The following is a 13,981-nucleotide window of genomic DNA, read 5'->3' as shown; positions in this document are numbered from 1 at the left end:
GAAAATGAGGTGTCATACAAATATTTTATGCTACTTTTTTTTCTGGTGTGTCTTTTCATAGTTAATATCTCCAACTGAGTGAACACAAATCGCAGTTGTATTTGCCACATGACATTCTGAGGGAAGATTTTCAACTATGCAAGTTTATGTAATGTACTGCAGTCAAAATGTAATATGTAATATTTTTGTAAAACAATATATATATATTATAATTATTATTGTTTTTAACCTTTAATCTTCTATGCATACTAAAAAGGTACTATGTCTTTTTATTTTTTATTTTTTTGGACATGATACCATGACAATATCATTCCTGTTTAGTCATGTAAATGTGGCATTACCATGGTATTTTTCAAAGTGCATTACCAAAATATTTTTTGAAAGTACTTAATACTACTTTTAGGATGGATGCATTAAATATCAAAAGTGATATTAAAGACTTGTGCACTGTTACAAAAAAAAAGTATTTTAAAATATATAATAAATAAATGAAAAAAAAAAGGTCACAGAAAAAAAAGGTGATAATATCAAATGTTCTTTTAGCAGCAAATCAGCATCATGTGACTCTGAAGACTGGAGCAATGATACTGAAAATTCAGCTTTGCATCACAGGAATAAATTATATTTTAAAATATATTAAAATAGAAAACAGTTATTTTAAATTGTAATGATTTTTTTACAATTTGTACTGTATTTTTTATTAAATAAATACAGCTTTTAAACATTAAAAAAAAATCTTACCAACCGCAAACTTGGAGTACCGTGATTTTATTATCTAATGCAATGGAAACAGCTTAGTACTTGTTTGTATGTACAACTGCTCTTCATTAATATATATATATATATATATATATATATATATATATATATATAGTTGTTTCACACTTTTTGTTATGTATATAATTCCATATATAATTCCACATGTGTTAATTCATAGTTTTGATGCCTTCAGTGTGAATCTACAATTGTCATAGTCATGAAAATAAAGAAAACTCTTTGAATGAGAAGGTGTGTCCAAACTTATATATATATATATACTTATATATATATATATATATAAATATATATATACATACTTGCATGCACACACACACACACACACACATATATATTTAATAATTAAGAGTGTCCTGGAGAGATATTGTGTACTTTTGTATTTATTGTTACTCACTCCAAACATCAAGTGAGGCACAGGAGTTTGAGCGTTCACACTTCTACCAAACAACACACTGGAGGCAGATAGCACTGTGTACAACAAGACAAGTGACACAAAACAGTTTCACAGGAAACAGTGCAGAAAAGAGCTGTCTGTTAGCATGAGATGTTTAGCTGTGAGTCTGTGCAGGTCATTTCCAGTGACTGAACTTGTCATGGTACTGTTTCGCCTGTACAGATGTTAAAACAGATTCGGTGTGACACTCACATAACATGTCAGTCTGGTATATGAACCATCAAATCTCAGAGTGTTGTGAATGCAGTTAACCCAGTGTTTCAAAAATGCTTCAATTATACTAAAGTCAACATGAAATTACATTCCCAACCCATTTAACATATGTGATATATTTCTCAGTAAAACAGGGAAGAACTTCAGGGAGTTTCATGTTGATGGAAGATTGCCAAACATTTCATGTTGATATAAAGCCATAAGCCATAGTTTTGCCATGAGAATTAATCAAACTGCACATTTCTGTTCACATTTTTGGGGTCAGTACAATTTTACTTCTGAAAAAAAAAAAGCACAAGCAACCTTGGTGAGCATTAAAACATTAAACATTCAAAAATATTAAAACATTTTACTGACCCCAACATTTTTTTAACAGTGGAGTGTGCATAAATAACACTGTTTTTAATAAGGTTTGATATACAATAGACTCATGAACAGGTCATCTGGTCACATGACATCCTCCTTTGAAGGAGTCAATGAGGTCACATGACAATTAGAGTTCTGACTCAACTCTTATCCATTAAAGAAAACAGGACTGGAACCTTACAAATAAATCTTTGAGTCCAATAAAGCAGCTGAAATGTCACCTTAAAGACAGGCTGTATGCTGGCCAGGTATTGTGTGCATGATTAGAAACAAAAGGCTGAGAGTTTACCGTTACTGTGACATTAAAAACTTTGGTGGAGTTACATGATGGTGACCCTCTCAGGTGAAACGTGGGCAGCGGGTCTCTCGTGGTTGGTGCGGCTCTGATTGCAGTCTAATCCACGCCTGATCCGTTTCAGCTTCCGGCCCACACAGGGAAGCAGCAACACCACTTTTCCGATTATCACCGTGACCGGAAGAACCAGGGCAAGGACAAAATTGGGTGGCATGTAGAAGCGATAAGAGTCCTCCAGAAACGCCCGCTGCCAGCCGAAGAGCAGAGCGTGGAACGTGCAGATGAGCAGGGCGATGTAACCTAGAGTGGACTGACAGGATATAGACGCCGTTTGACATCTTATTTGTCTGAGGACCGAAGAACACTCAAGCTGCGAGATTGGAGGATGGAGACTGTCTTACCTGGATAAAGCTAAATTCTCTCCAGTTGAGTGTGTTGTGCACCGATGGAATGGAAGTGACAGCTAAGAGAGAGAGGAGCCCCAATCCCATGATGCCGAAGGAAACGTACATTTCCACTCTCCAAACTTCCTCCTCATTCCACGAGTTCTCTATGTTGGCATGCACCTACAGAGAAAGAAAGAAATAAGATTTGTTCATAGGATTTTTTTTTTTAAATGTACATTTGTATTTTATTTGACTAAAGCATTTACATTCATGCTACTATACTATATACTTATACATACTTTACTTATACAAACATTAATGTAAATATGAAATTATGTGAAATGTATGTTGAACATCTATTTTACATAGTTATTTTAAATAACACTTAGTTATGAAATTGTATACGTTTTGTAGCATTTGGTGCATAACAAATATATAAAGACCGAGGAAACATGTTTTCATTAGTATTATTATTATTAATATTATTCTGTGTGTATGCCAATTATTAACAATATTAGCATTATTATTATTAGTTTTTGTATCAGTATGTATGTATTTATCTATATATTGATTTTCACATGATAATTATCATCGTTGTTAATTAACAACGATTATTAATTATTCTTAGTATTAATACTCTATTAATTAATCTCTATATGTATTTATGCAGGTATTTTTTTACTTTACTTACTTCACTTTATGATTATTATGATGATTACAATTATTTAACAATGCATAATAATAATAATTATTATTATATTTTAATATCATTGTATCTCTATGTATTCATATGTTTATTTTATATTTTATTAAGTATTATTATTATTATTATTATTATTATTGTGGATGACAGGCTGATATAATGATTATATTATGAAAATAAATCTAAATCTGAACTACAACGACCGAAATTGCTAATACATTTATTATTAATAACTGGTATTATAATAATAACAACAATAATAATAATAATAGTGTAGTTTCTATTAATATCTCTTTATGCATTATGCATTTATATATTTTTTATATTTTATTATTATTATCATTATTAATTATTTTGTTGTTGTATCAGTGTGTATTTATCTATATATTTATTTACATACGATGATTATTATCATTGTTATTGTATTTTATATACATGATATTGTACATGTATTTATGTATGTAATTATGTATGTATGATTATAATGACAATATGATGGCAATGAAAATGTATAATAATATATTTGCACTAATGTTGTCAACCTCGGTGAAGTTGGCACCCCATAAAAATAAATAATCACCAAAATTATGCCATTCGTTTGTGCTATGTTTGTGCTGATTTGTGCCGCAGAAATGAACTTTTGTGCTGGCTTGGTGTTTGAGATATTAAACATTCTTTTTTTGACCGTGTGACGTCACTCTCCACCCCATCCACGCCCAAATCGCTTAAAACCAGCGCAGTTCATTTGTGCTCGATTTGTGCCCGTTCATGCCGTTAAAACAAACACTGTATCTATTTTCCTTCCGTAGATACATCCAAAATATTTTCAGAGGCTGTGACATCACTCTCCAGCCCAGTTCATCTAAATCGCACAAAACAGATGTCATTCGTTTTACTATTAATATTACATTAGTAAAATGTATGTGATACTGCTACTACTGTTGAAATTTTTTATAAAACTTTATTTTTCAAAGAAATGAATCACAATATTTATTCCATGTTTTAATGTTAATAGCAAGTCCCCTTTATTTACCAAAAATAAAATGTGTTTAAATTTCATAAATTAAAAGACAAATTAAATTTGGGTGAAACTTGTTTACTGTTTTTCACAATTATATAACTTGTAGAAAAACCACAAGAAAAAAATTGTAAATAAGTATAAAGAATGGCATTGGTTTTATTTTAAGTGCTAAAAAGTTAGTTTTTTTTTTTAATTAGCATATTTTTGTGTTTTGCTTTGTTACCGAAATTGGTACCGAGAACCGTGGATTTTCACTGGTATCGGTACTGAATATTGAAATTTTGGTACCGTGACAGCACAAAAATATATAGTTTATATTAATATCATTGTATCTTTATGTATTTATGTATGTATTCATATATTTATTTTATATTGTATTAACTATTATTATTATTGTTGTAATATTAGCCACACTCTCAAAACATAAAATCCAGAATAAAAGTATGAGGAAACCAGACAGTGAATCTGCTGGCTCTCACTGGTGTAGAACACACACAGACCTGCTGATAGGCCATGTTGAGCATCAGGTATCTCTCTGAGCGTCTCATGGGCAGGCAGAGGCTGTACAGCACGTGAACACAGCCAAAGAAGAAGCTCAGCAAGCCCAGCTGTTTGCGGCTCTCCAGCCAGCCCTCCAGCCAGAGCGGGAAGCGGCGGTACTTCGTCCCGTAGATGAGCTGGTACACAGCAGCAAGCTGTCCTGCTAAATACACCAGCGCTAGCAGAACGATAGCCACTGCAGGCAGCGTCCTGTTCACGATCTCCAGAGGAATCTTGTAGAAAAAACTCTGTCTGGTCTTCATATAAGGATGGATAATGTCCCGCACAAAGGAGTAAGCGAAAAAGAAGATGGACAAGGCGACCGCGGTCAGAACGGGTCCTTTCCAGGCGGTGAAGAGATGCAGTGGCATATTCTCAATCTCTTTGGCAGAAGAGAGCGCACCCATGTCCACAGGGATGAAAGTGAGCTGACGGGCCAGTTCAACGAGCTGCTGTCGAGCGTCCACTGAATTACTGCAAATATAGACCTGTAGAAAGAGATTACAAGCAATCAATTATAGCTCCTTTCAAAACACACTCAGGCTGATTTATTGGTGACCAGATCATTGTTGGCCAATTCCAAGTTTAAAGTAGATTGGGAATACCAGATTTTCAATGTGGTCTCAGACTTTAGATCCCAGTGTTATTATGCATGATCGTTTACAGTAGGAACAATTCCCTAGAACCCATAACTAGAGTGGAATTAATTCACTGGGTTTATAAGGTTTCCAAATTAGACTGTGAGATAAATGCAAGTTTATGGCATGGCTGTAATGGATCTTTCATTGTGATAATAAAACCTTTTCCTCTTTGAGCTCATAGAGTTTCCCAAAGAGGGTAGATCATCTGTATGGAAGCATATGGGTAGCATTATTCAATTTGGGATGTAATATGCAAAATGACAATGCAATGTGTAAAATGGCAATGCATTTCTGTATTTACATTTACATTTTCCAATACATTTGTGCAACGTTTGGTGCAAAATGAAAATGAAAATGAAATTACATAATTTTCATTTGCCATTTACTACACCAGTTTTAATATGTAAAATGAATATTAATTTTAACGCTTTATAAGTTGCAAAATTAAAATGATAATGTATTACAGAAATGATTAGATATGTCTAACATGTTAAAGCAAAAACTGTGGCAAAATGATCATTTAAATGCTATTTTTCTTAATTGCATTAACACTCACAGTCAAGACACTTACGATTGCATTTTCATTCGGTGTCCCGCAATGAATGTCGAAAATTAAATGTGCACATTGAAAATGCATTCCGAGCCGATCACGTGTCCCCGCCCTCGCGCCACGTCAATCATTGTGTGAACAAGGCGGGGCTTGCAGAAGGTCAGAGACTCACATCTCAAGAAGAGGATTCAATCAAGTGAGACAACATGGACAAGACAGTTGGTCCGTGTATGTTTTGATCATTTCGGTTTATGGCTTCAATATTTCATTCGCACTTGTGGGCGGAGCTGAAACGCTGCTTTCATCTGATTGGTCGAATCGGATATATATATTTGGAAATAAATATAGTTAAATTTATGAAATTAAATTAAATAGGATTTTTTGGGAAGGTAAGCCAGTTATACAAGCAACACGAGTCGGACGAGTCTAAAGATATGAGCTGAATTGGGTGAAACATTTAAGTTCTAGCCTGTATCAATTACTCTCATAATAAATAATAATAATAATGTTAACTGTATTTTTCGGTATAAGTTGCATCAGTCCAAAAATACGTCATGACGAGGAAAAAAACATATATAAGTCGCACTGGACTATAAGTCACATTTATTCAAGACCAAGAGAAAACATTACCGTCTACAGCCGCGAGAGGGCGCTCTGGGGTAGGCTACAGGAGCACTGAGCAGCATAGATCTAATTGTACTATTTTTATTTAGAAATGTAACTATATTCATTTTTACAATTATTTATTAATGTCACACACACACACACACACACACACACACACACATACCTAGTGCCTTATGACTTAAAAGATTAGAGTGGTAAATGTTACAGACATGGAACTGTTCAGTCTATTATTGATTTTAATTTCCACTTCACTGTTATCCAAAGGGACAGAACTATTTGCACTGTTTTTATCAGTGGGACAATAATCATACAATACTACAACCTAGAAATAATTTGCAGGTCTCAGCAGCACGAATTATGTGCCCAGCTACATCTGATTCAAATATTATGCTAATTAACAGTGAGCGTAGTTTCAGACATTTCAGTGCTTCACTCGCACTGACTCTTATTTTGCCTGAAAGAATGACAAGACCGAGCTGAAGGCTGTCAGATGAAAACCGATCAGATAATTCGACCAATCAGATGAAAGCAGCGTTTCAGCTCCGCCCACAAGTGCGAATGAAATATTGAAGCCATAAACCGAAATGATCAAAACATACACGGACCAACTGTCTTGTCCATGTTGTCTCACTTGATTGAATCCTCTTCTTGAGATGTGAGTCTCTGACCTTCTGCAAGCCCCGCCTTGTTCACACAATGATTGACGTGGCGCGAGGGCGGGGACACGTGATCGGCTCGGAATGCATTTTCAATGTGCACATTGAATTTTGCTACATTCATTGCGGGACACCGAATGAAAATGCAATCGTAAGTGACTTGACTGTGAGTGTTAATGCAATTAAGAAAAATAGCATTTAAATGATCATTTTGCAACAGTTTTTGCTTTAACATGTTAGACATATCTAATCATTTCTGTAATACATTTTCATTTTAATTTTGCAACTTATAAAGCGTTAAAATTAATATTCATTTTACATATTAAATCTGGTGTAGTAAATGGCAAATGAAAATTATGTAATTTCATTTTCATTTTCATTTTGCACCAAACGTTGCACAAATGTATTGGAAAACGTAAATGTAAATACAGAAATGCATTGCCATTTTACACATTGCATTGTCATTTTGCATATTACATCCCAAATTGAATAATGCTACCCATATGCTTCCATACATCTGTTCATCATTCAACATTTACTTTCACTGGCTGGAAGAGCCATGGGTCTCTGCTAATACGAGGAGACATAATCCTCATCATCATCTTCATTCCTTGGACACCAAGTCACTTCAGGATTTTTATTAGCATGCAGAGGACTGTATTTTGTTTCTGACCCACAGCATTTAGCACACTGCTGAACACTGCTGGTGATTTTTGTTGTATTTTATATACTGCAGTTATAAAGCAGTAAAACTTTAGCAAAACTAAAACTATTTAAAAAAAATTGTTAAATGAAATAGAGTAGATCTATGTTGTTGAAACAAATTTCAAGTATTTTGTCGTTAATTGAAATAAATCGCTAAAATGACATTTCAATATTAGATGAAAAACTACAATTAAAATAAGAAATATTGCCTTGTCAACTTAGTGAAACAAAATAAATCTAAATACCAAAATGTTTGGAAATAAAACTGAAATAAAAATAATAAGTACAATTTTAAAAAGCACATACGAGAATAAAAGAACAAATGAAACATGAAAACTAAAATAAACTGAAATAAACATAAATTAAAGCTGAACAGAAATACTTTTTACAAAATAACTAAAATTACAAAAGCACATATCAAAATTGCTAAAACTAAAAATGAAAACAAAACTAAACTAAAAGTAACTTTATAAGTTTTATATTTATAAGTTTAAGTAATAAAATTACTTAACATAAAACTGAAATAAAAAAATTAAAGCTGAACGGAAATATTTATAGTAATAATTACAAAGGCACATAACAGAACTAGGACTAAAATTGAAAAAAAAAAAAATAATAATAATAATATAAGTTTAAGTACTGAAATTACTACAAATAAAACTGAAATAAAAATAGATTAACGTTAACTAGAAATATTTAAAATATAATAATAATAATTACAAAAGCGCAATAATTACTAAAAAATTTAAATTAAAACAAAGAAATGTAAGCTACTTCAAAATATTAATAAATGTTTAAGTACTAAAATATTCAAAATGAAATTTAACTAAACAGATTAAAGCTGAACAGATATATGTATAATAATAATAATAGTAATAATAAATACTAAAGCATGTCACAGAATAACTAAAAGTATAAAATGATAACATAAAAAAGCTGCTTCAAAATAATACTATATAGGCCTACTATAGTACAGAAATAATACATAAATTGCACTGGTACTATATAGACTTTGAATGAGTCCAGGTTGAGACACTGTTTCTTGATACACCTTGCACAGACTGTTCTGAAGCTCTGAACAGAAACATTTTGAACTGTGTGTTTTACCTGGCCAAGCTTGCTAAGCCTGATTATTTAGTTCTGCATGTTTAAAACCTTTAGAATTTCCTGAGTCTTGTGGCTATGGAAGTACTCTGAATTTTGTACAACGTACCTGTCGACTGGAGTCTCTGGGGCCTGACTGCATGGCCCAGGACGAGATCACATTAAAGCCTTTGACCACAATGGATTCTGGGAATAGGGACGCTAGGTATTCTGCATTTGATTCTGGATACTGGTTGACCCGTCTGTTGTTGCTGACATCCACCAGTATTTTTCCAGCCAGCAGGTGTTTGATGTCCCAGAGAGAGGAATAGTGCTCTCGGCGAATGGCCAGGAACACGATGTTGGCCTTCCCCACTGCGTCCTCGTGATGGGTCACATCTACCACGTGCGGGAACGACTCGGCCGCTCTTTTGGGCTGACGGCTCCCCACCACCACGTGAAAGCCGCTGCGGAGCAGCCGCAGGGTCAGGCTTTTGGAGAAGTCTCCAGAACCGATGATGGCGACCGTGGGCTTGCCCGGTCCCTCTTTGGACCCGTTCTTCAGCCCGTTTGGTAGGAAGCAGACTTTGGTGCTGGCCGGGCTGCTGCCCAGCAGTGAGATAGAGTCCATTTTCAGGCCCGAAGCACCTCGTACTGGATCTTAAGACACTTATGGAATAATGATATGGTTAAAAAAAGACAATCTCTTTAAACTTGTCAAGAACAAATAAATATTTCCTTTATTTTGTAGAAATGTGTCCGGATAGCATGATTTTCATTATTGTATTACATTTATTTACTATCAATGAGAATCTAATGACAATCATCATTGAGAATTAAGACCATTTAAACTCGCAAGTACACTATCTGGATACAGTATTGAGAATTGGGTGGGAAACGGTTATTAAAGGGGTCAGATGATGCTGCTAAAAAGAACATTATTTGGTGTAATGAAATGTGTTTATGCTGTTTAAGGTTAAAAAAACACATTATGTTCCACATACTGTACATTATTGTTTTTCCGCCTTCTGAAATGCATAGATTTTTACAAGGTTCAGCAGTCTGAAAAGCGACGTGTGCTCTGATTGGCCAGCTATCCAGTGCATTGCGATTGGTCAAATACCTCAAGCGTGTGACGGAAATGTTACGCCCCTTAACATATTGTGATTCCATTGAGACATAAACACAAAACCCATTATAAATGTGTTATAAGCATGATTTCTAGTCGTGTCCTCTTTTTGAAGGCCAAACAAAGTAGTTTTGCTTTCGCAATGGAACAACGTCACACACCATGGCCTTGAGTGAGTGAAGGCCGGCTTGAAAAACAGCGCGTCTGGCGGATTTTTACAAAGGAGCGTCTGTTGGGCTTGCAGCAACCACATGGGCTGGACCCGGGCTGGACTTCACTTCGTCCATGGTGAAAGCCGATCCGGCAATCCACAGTGCAAAGTTTATGTACTGTATTTTCTCAGCAACCGATACGGATCAGCTCCAGGCATGATGAAGCGGATAACATCCTCTTTTGGAAGGCCAAACAAAGTAGATTCACCTTCACAGTGAAACACACTGCATCTATACGACGTGGCGGCGGCAACAACAATACTACAATGAGAATAAAAGTAACGCCTTCTTTCTTTGTGTGAACATCTGGGCAGCGTTATGCAAATCTTCCCACATAGTGACATAGAGATGTGGGGGCGTGTTAGAACGAGCCTTTTCGGGGGGCATGGACGAGTCTTGACTTTTTTTTAATAAAGAATCTCTTTTTGGGTTTGAGACTTAAGTCTTTGCAACTTTACAGATCTTCTTTATGCATCAAAAGCTTGTTACACTCCAAAGAGAAAGGAAAATTTTAAATCGCATCATATGACCCCTTTAAAATAACAATGCAAATAATAATAACAATAATAATAATAAAATACCAATAATAATTCAATATTAACTATATAAACAATAATAATATTACATTAGATTTTTAAAAATATATATACATATTAAGATCCACAGGTTGGATGCATGTAAGGCTTCCTCATAAAAACCTGTTTTAAAATGTGAAAAGGTGCCCATGAATACAGAATCGAATAGAATGCCATGACTTTGAAATCTCAGACTAGCTGTGTGACCTGTTAAAGAGTATCGAAGGTGATTGTTTGCTGGTATTGATGAAATATATAATACATAAGCTATCATACTTTATTCATTAAAAAAAAGAACAGAAACAATATTTAACCTATATATTTATGTAATGTCAGGGGCTGGTTGCTGTGTGAATCACGCATGATGATGGTAGAACAGAACATGACGCACCCGATGTATATGTAATTGCGAAAAACATCTCAAGGTTATAACGTTACCTGTAATGGAATCTGCCGTGACACCATCGAGCAAACAGATGAGCTGTGTGTGTCCCTTCCCGGTGACTGCTTCCCCGCACTCTGCTCTGTCCGTTAAATTTGCACTTACACGGAGAAACGGCGAATCTCTTCATCGAGCAGCAGCTGATACAGAACACTGTCTCCTCAAGGGGCGCGTGGAGGCTCAAAGAGAGAATTCTTCATTGAGTCAAATGTAAAAATTTAGAACGCTTTTCATTTCACTGGAAATATTAGTGCGCGTAACAGAGTAATCGTTTTAATCTATACATTTTGTTGGTATTGACCCTCACATACAAATGGAGATAAGTCCCAATAATTTTTTATAAAAAACGATTTTGAGAAACCTTCATTCGTTTATCATCATACGAACGTGGTTTGTTCATCCTACTCAGCGCTGAGAAAAACAACAGTTGCCACGTGACAAGTGTCGTCATTAAATCATAAAAAATAAACTGATATTGTCTAACAGCCTTTGTATTAAATAAACCCAGTTAAGAAATTAAGTGGGAGAATTACTATTTAGACCGGTTCGTTTTTAACAATTTATTAATAATTTCCGAGCCTATATACCTTCTACTAATCATAAACCAAGATTCACGATAATCTGCCGTTCTTGTTTTTTAATGTTTCTATGTTCATGTTGGAGTGCTGCAGCATGTTTCTGATCTTCTGTGTGTGAAGACAGCCTCTGCAGCAGGATGCACCTCTGGGTTGATCTAGGCTGCTAACTCAGTATTATAGTTCATAATAAAGCACCACGACTGAGCAAGACATGTTTAAAAGATGTTTATATAGGCCAAGATGCTGATTTTGAAGATGTAGTACAGGCAAATAGATTATGTTCATTTATTTTCATGAAAATTCAACTATTAGAAGCTTTTAGAATAGTGTTAATGCACATAAAATAGGCTACTCTTTATCGGTTAAACATTTTAAATATGCAAATTATGCAATATCATATTAAATATGCAAGTGATAGACCCCACAGAAAATGACTTAATAATGTGTCTCTGTAATAATGTGATAAATAATCCACAACCTCTTCTCATAACATTGTTTATTTAACAATATTTAAATATTTAACATGCATTTGGGAAAATAAACTAGTTTTGTGCCTGTTTTAATTCAGGTTATGTTTAAAAAAAAAACCTCAGAATTTTTTTTTACTAGCAATATATATATATTTTTAATAATAATAATAATTTAATTCAGTTGAGCTTATTTTCTGATTTCTGGTGAATTTCACATCACAGGTGAACAATGTAAATACAATGCACTGCGCAAAAACCCTTTCAGCCAAAAACTGATGACATTTTCATGTGAGAGGGATTGAAACAATTCATTAAAATTAAAACCCCTGCTATTATGGGCTGTGCAACAGATTACTGGAAAAACCTGATAATGAATGACACATTTCACCATATCTCAGTGCTGGTACACATAAAGATCAAAACAGACAGTATACTGGTTTAGGTTTAATTTAACAGAAAGATAGATAGATACTATAAATTAGGTACAATACAAATAGACTGTGACATTTACTGCTTGACTTTGTGTCAAAATCTGTGACACCTTAAGGTCCTATCTTTGGCAGGAGTGTGGACAGAGAGAGAGCCAGGAGGAAGAGCATGCTGACGACAATGTGTCAATTTCTCCAAAAATAGTGTCTACGCTCTTTCCTCAAGTCCTTTGATGAGTTCACACTGCTGTTTACCCTCTTCTTCTCCATCTTCTGTGAAGCAGCAGGACAGCAGCTTCAGGCCTGCAGATACAGCATGTTGTTCCTGACCACAGTGGTGAAAGTCACTGACTGTGAGACGGGTAAAGCTGCAGCACATCCTGGAGGAGGTCAGAGGACTGTCATATGACTTGCTGAAGATGTTAGCAGGATTTTAGTGTATAGTTCGTGCATTGCATATGGTTTGTTTCTGCACATCTGCAAAAGATATTTTGAAGGACATTAATGTGTGCTCCATAAATGAAAGTTAGTCATACAGTTTTTGTGCAACACAAGTACTGTAAATGATGACAGAATTTTCCTGTTTAAATGTTTCTTCCTTATCTGCCTTGTCCAGATTGTCCAACAAATATTCACCAGCTTTGTTTTTCACAAATCCCTAATTTTTGTTTTAGTTTCTGATCCTCAATTTAAATAGGACCGTTAAGAATATGAGTAATTTATTTTTTGGGGGGGTGGGGTTGGTAGTGGACATCAGGGAAGGAGTGACTTTAATTCTGCGTTTGAAAACTCACTTTAAAAAACGTCATCGCTCTTACTTCACACTGAGCTCAGTGTTCACACACCCTGTAGGCCTGTTTCTTCTCTGAGAGTTCGGTTGATGTTCTGATTAAATTAGTCAATTTCCCTCACAGCCTCACTCATGACCATCCTATGATTCTGTTTGTGTCCTGTAAAAACCTCTGGAAAACGTTCAGCTCTGACTGAACTAGCTGCAGCTACGAGACTGAGAATAATCATGCGTTTCTCAAACTTGCTCTTTATTGCTATTGTGACATTAGGAACATCTGAATTCTGCTCTGCTGGACCTCTTCATGCACAGTGCAAAGTCGAGTGGTAAAGTACTAATT

General features: G+C 34.8%; 1 protein-coding gene across 2 annotated transcripts; it reads right to left on the bottom strand.

Moving 5' to 3' along the window:
• Positions 1-1,136: 1,136 nt before the first annotated feature.
• Positions 1,137-11,652, bottom strand: LOC113042548 (metalloreductase STEAP2-like). 2 transcript variants are annotated; one of them, XM_026201482.1, is made up of 5 exons: positions 11,372-11,652; positions 9,148-9,686; positions 4,716-5,243; positions 2,507-2,671; positions 2,131-2,415 (listed from the first exon to the last, which is right to left on the bottom strand). In XM_026201482.1, exons 2-5 carry the CDS (start codon positions 9,646-9,648, stop codon positions 2,131-2,133), a joined length of 1,479 nt encoding a protein of 492 aa, XP_026057267.1. In that variant the 5' UTR covers positions 9,649-9,686; positions 11,372-11,652. The 2 variants fall into 2 exon arrangements, with proteins under 2 accessions (XP_026057268.1, XP_026057267.1); XM_026201483.1 differs by lacking the exon at positions 11,372-11,652 and having other exon boundaries at positions 1,137-2,415; positions 9,148-9,648.
• Positions 11,653-13,981: the final 2,329 nt, after the last annotated feature.

This window comes from Carassius auratus, chromosome 24, assembly GCF_003368295.1.
Source record: "Carassius auratus strain Wakin chromosome 24, ASM336829v1, whole genome shotgun sequence".
Lineage (NCBI taxonomy): Eukaryota > Metazoa > Chordata > Actinopteri > Cypriniformes > Cyprinidae > Carassius > Carassius auratus.
Note: the sequence above shows the minus strand (reverse complement) of the source record. Positions and strands in the feature narration are given on the sequence as shown.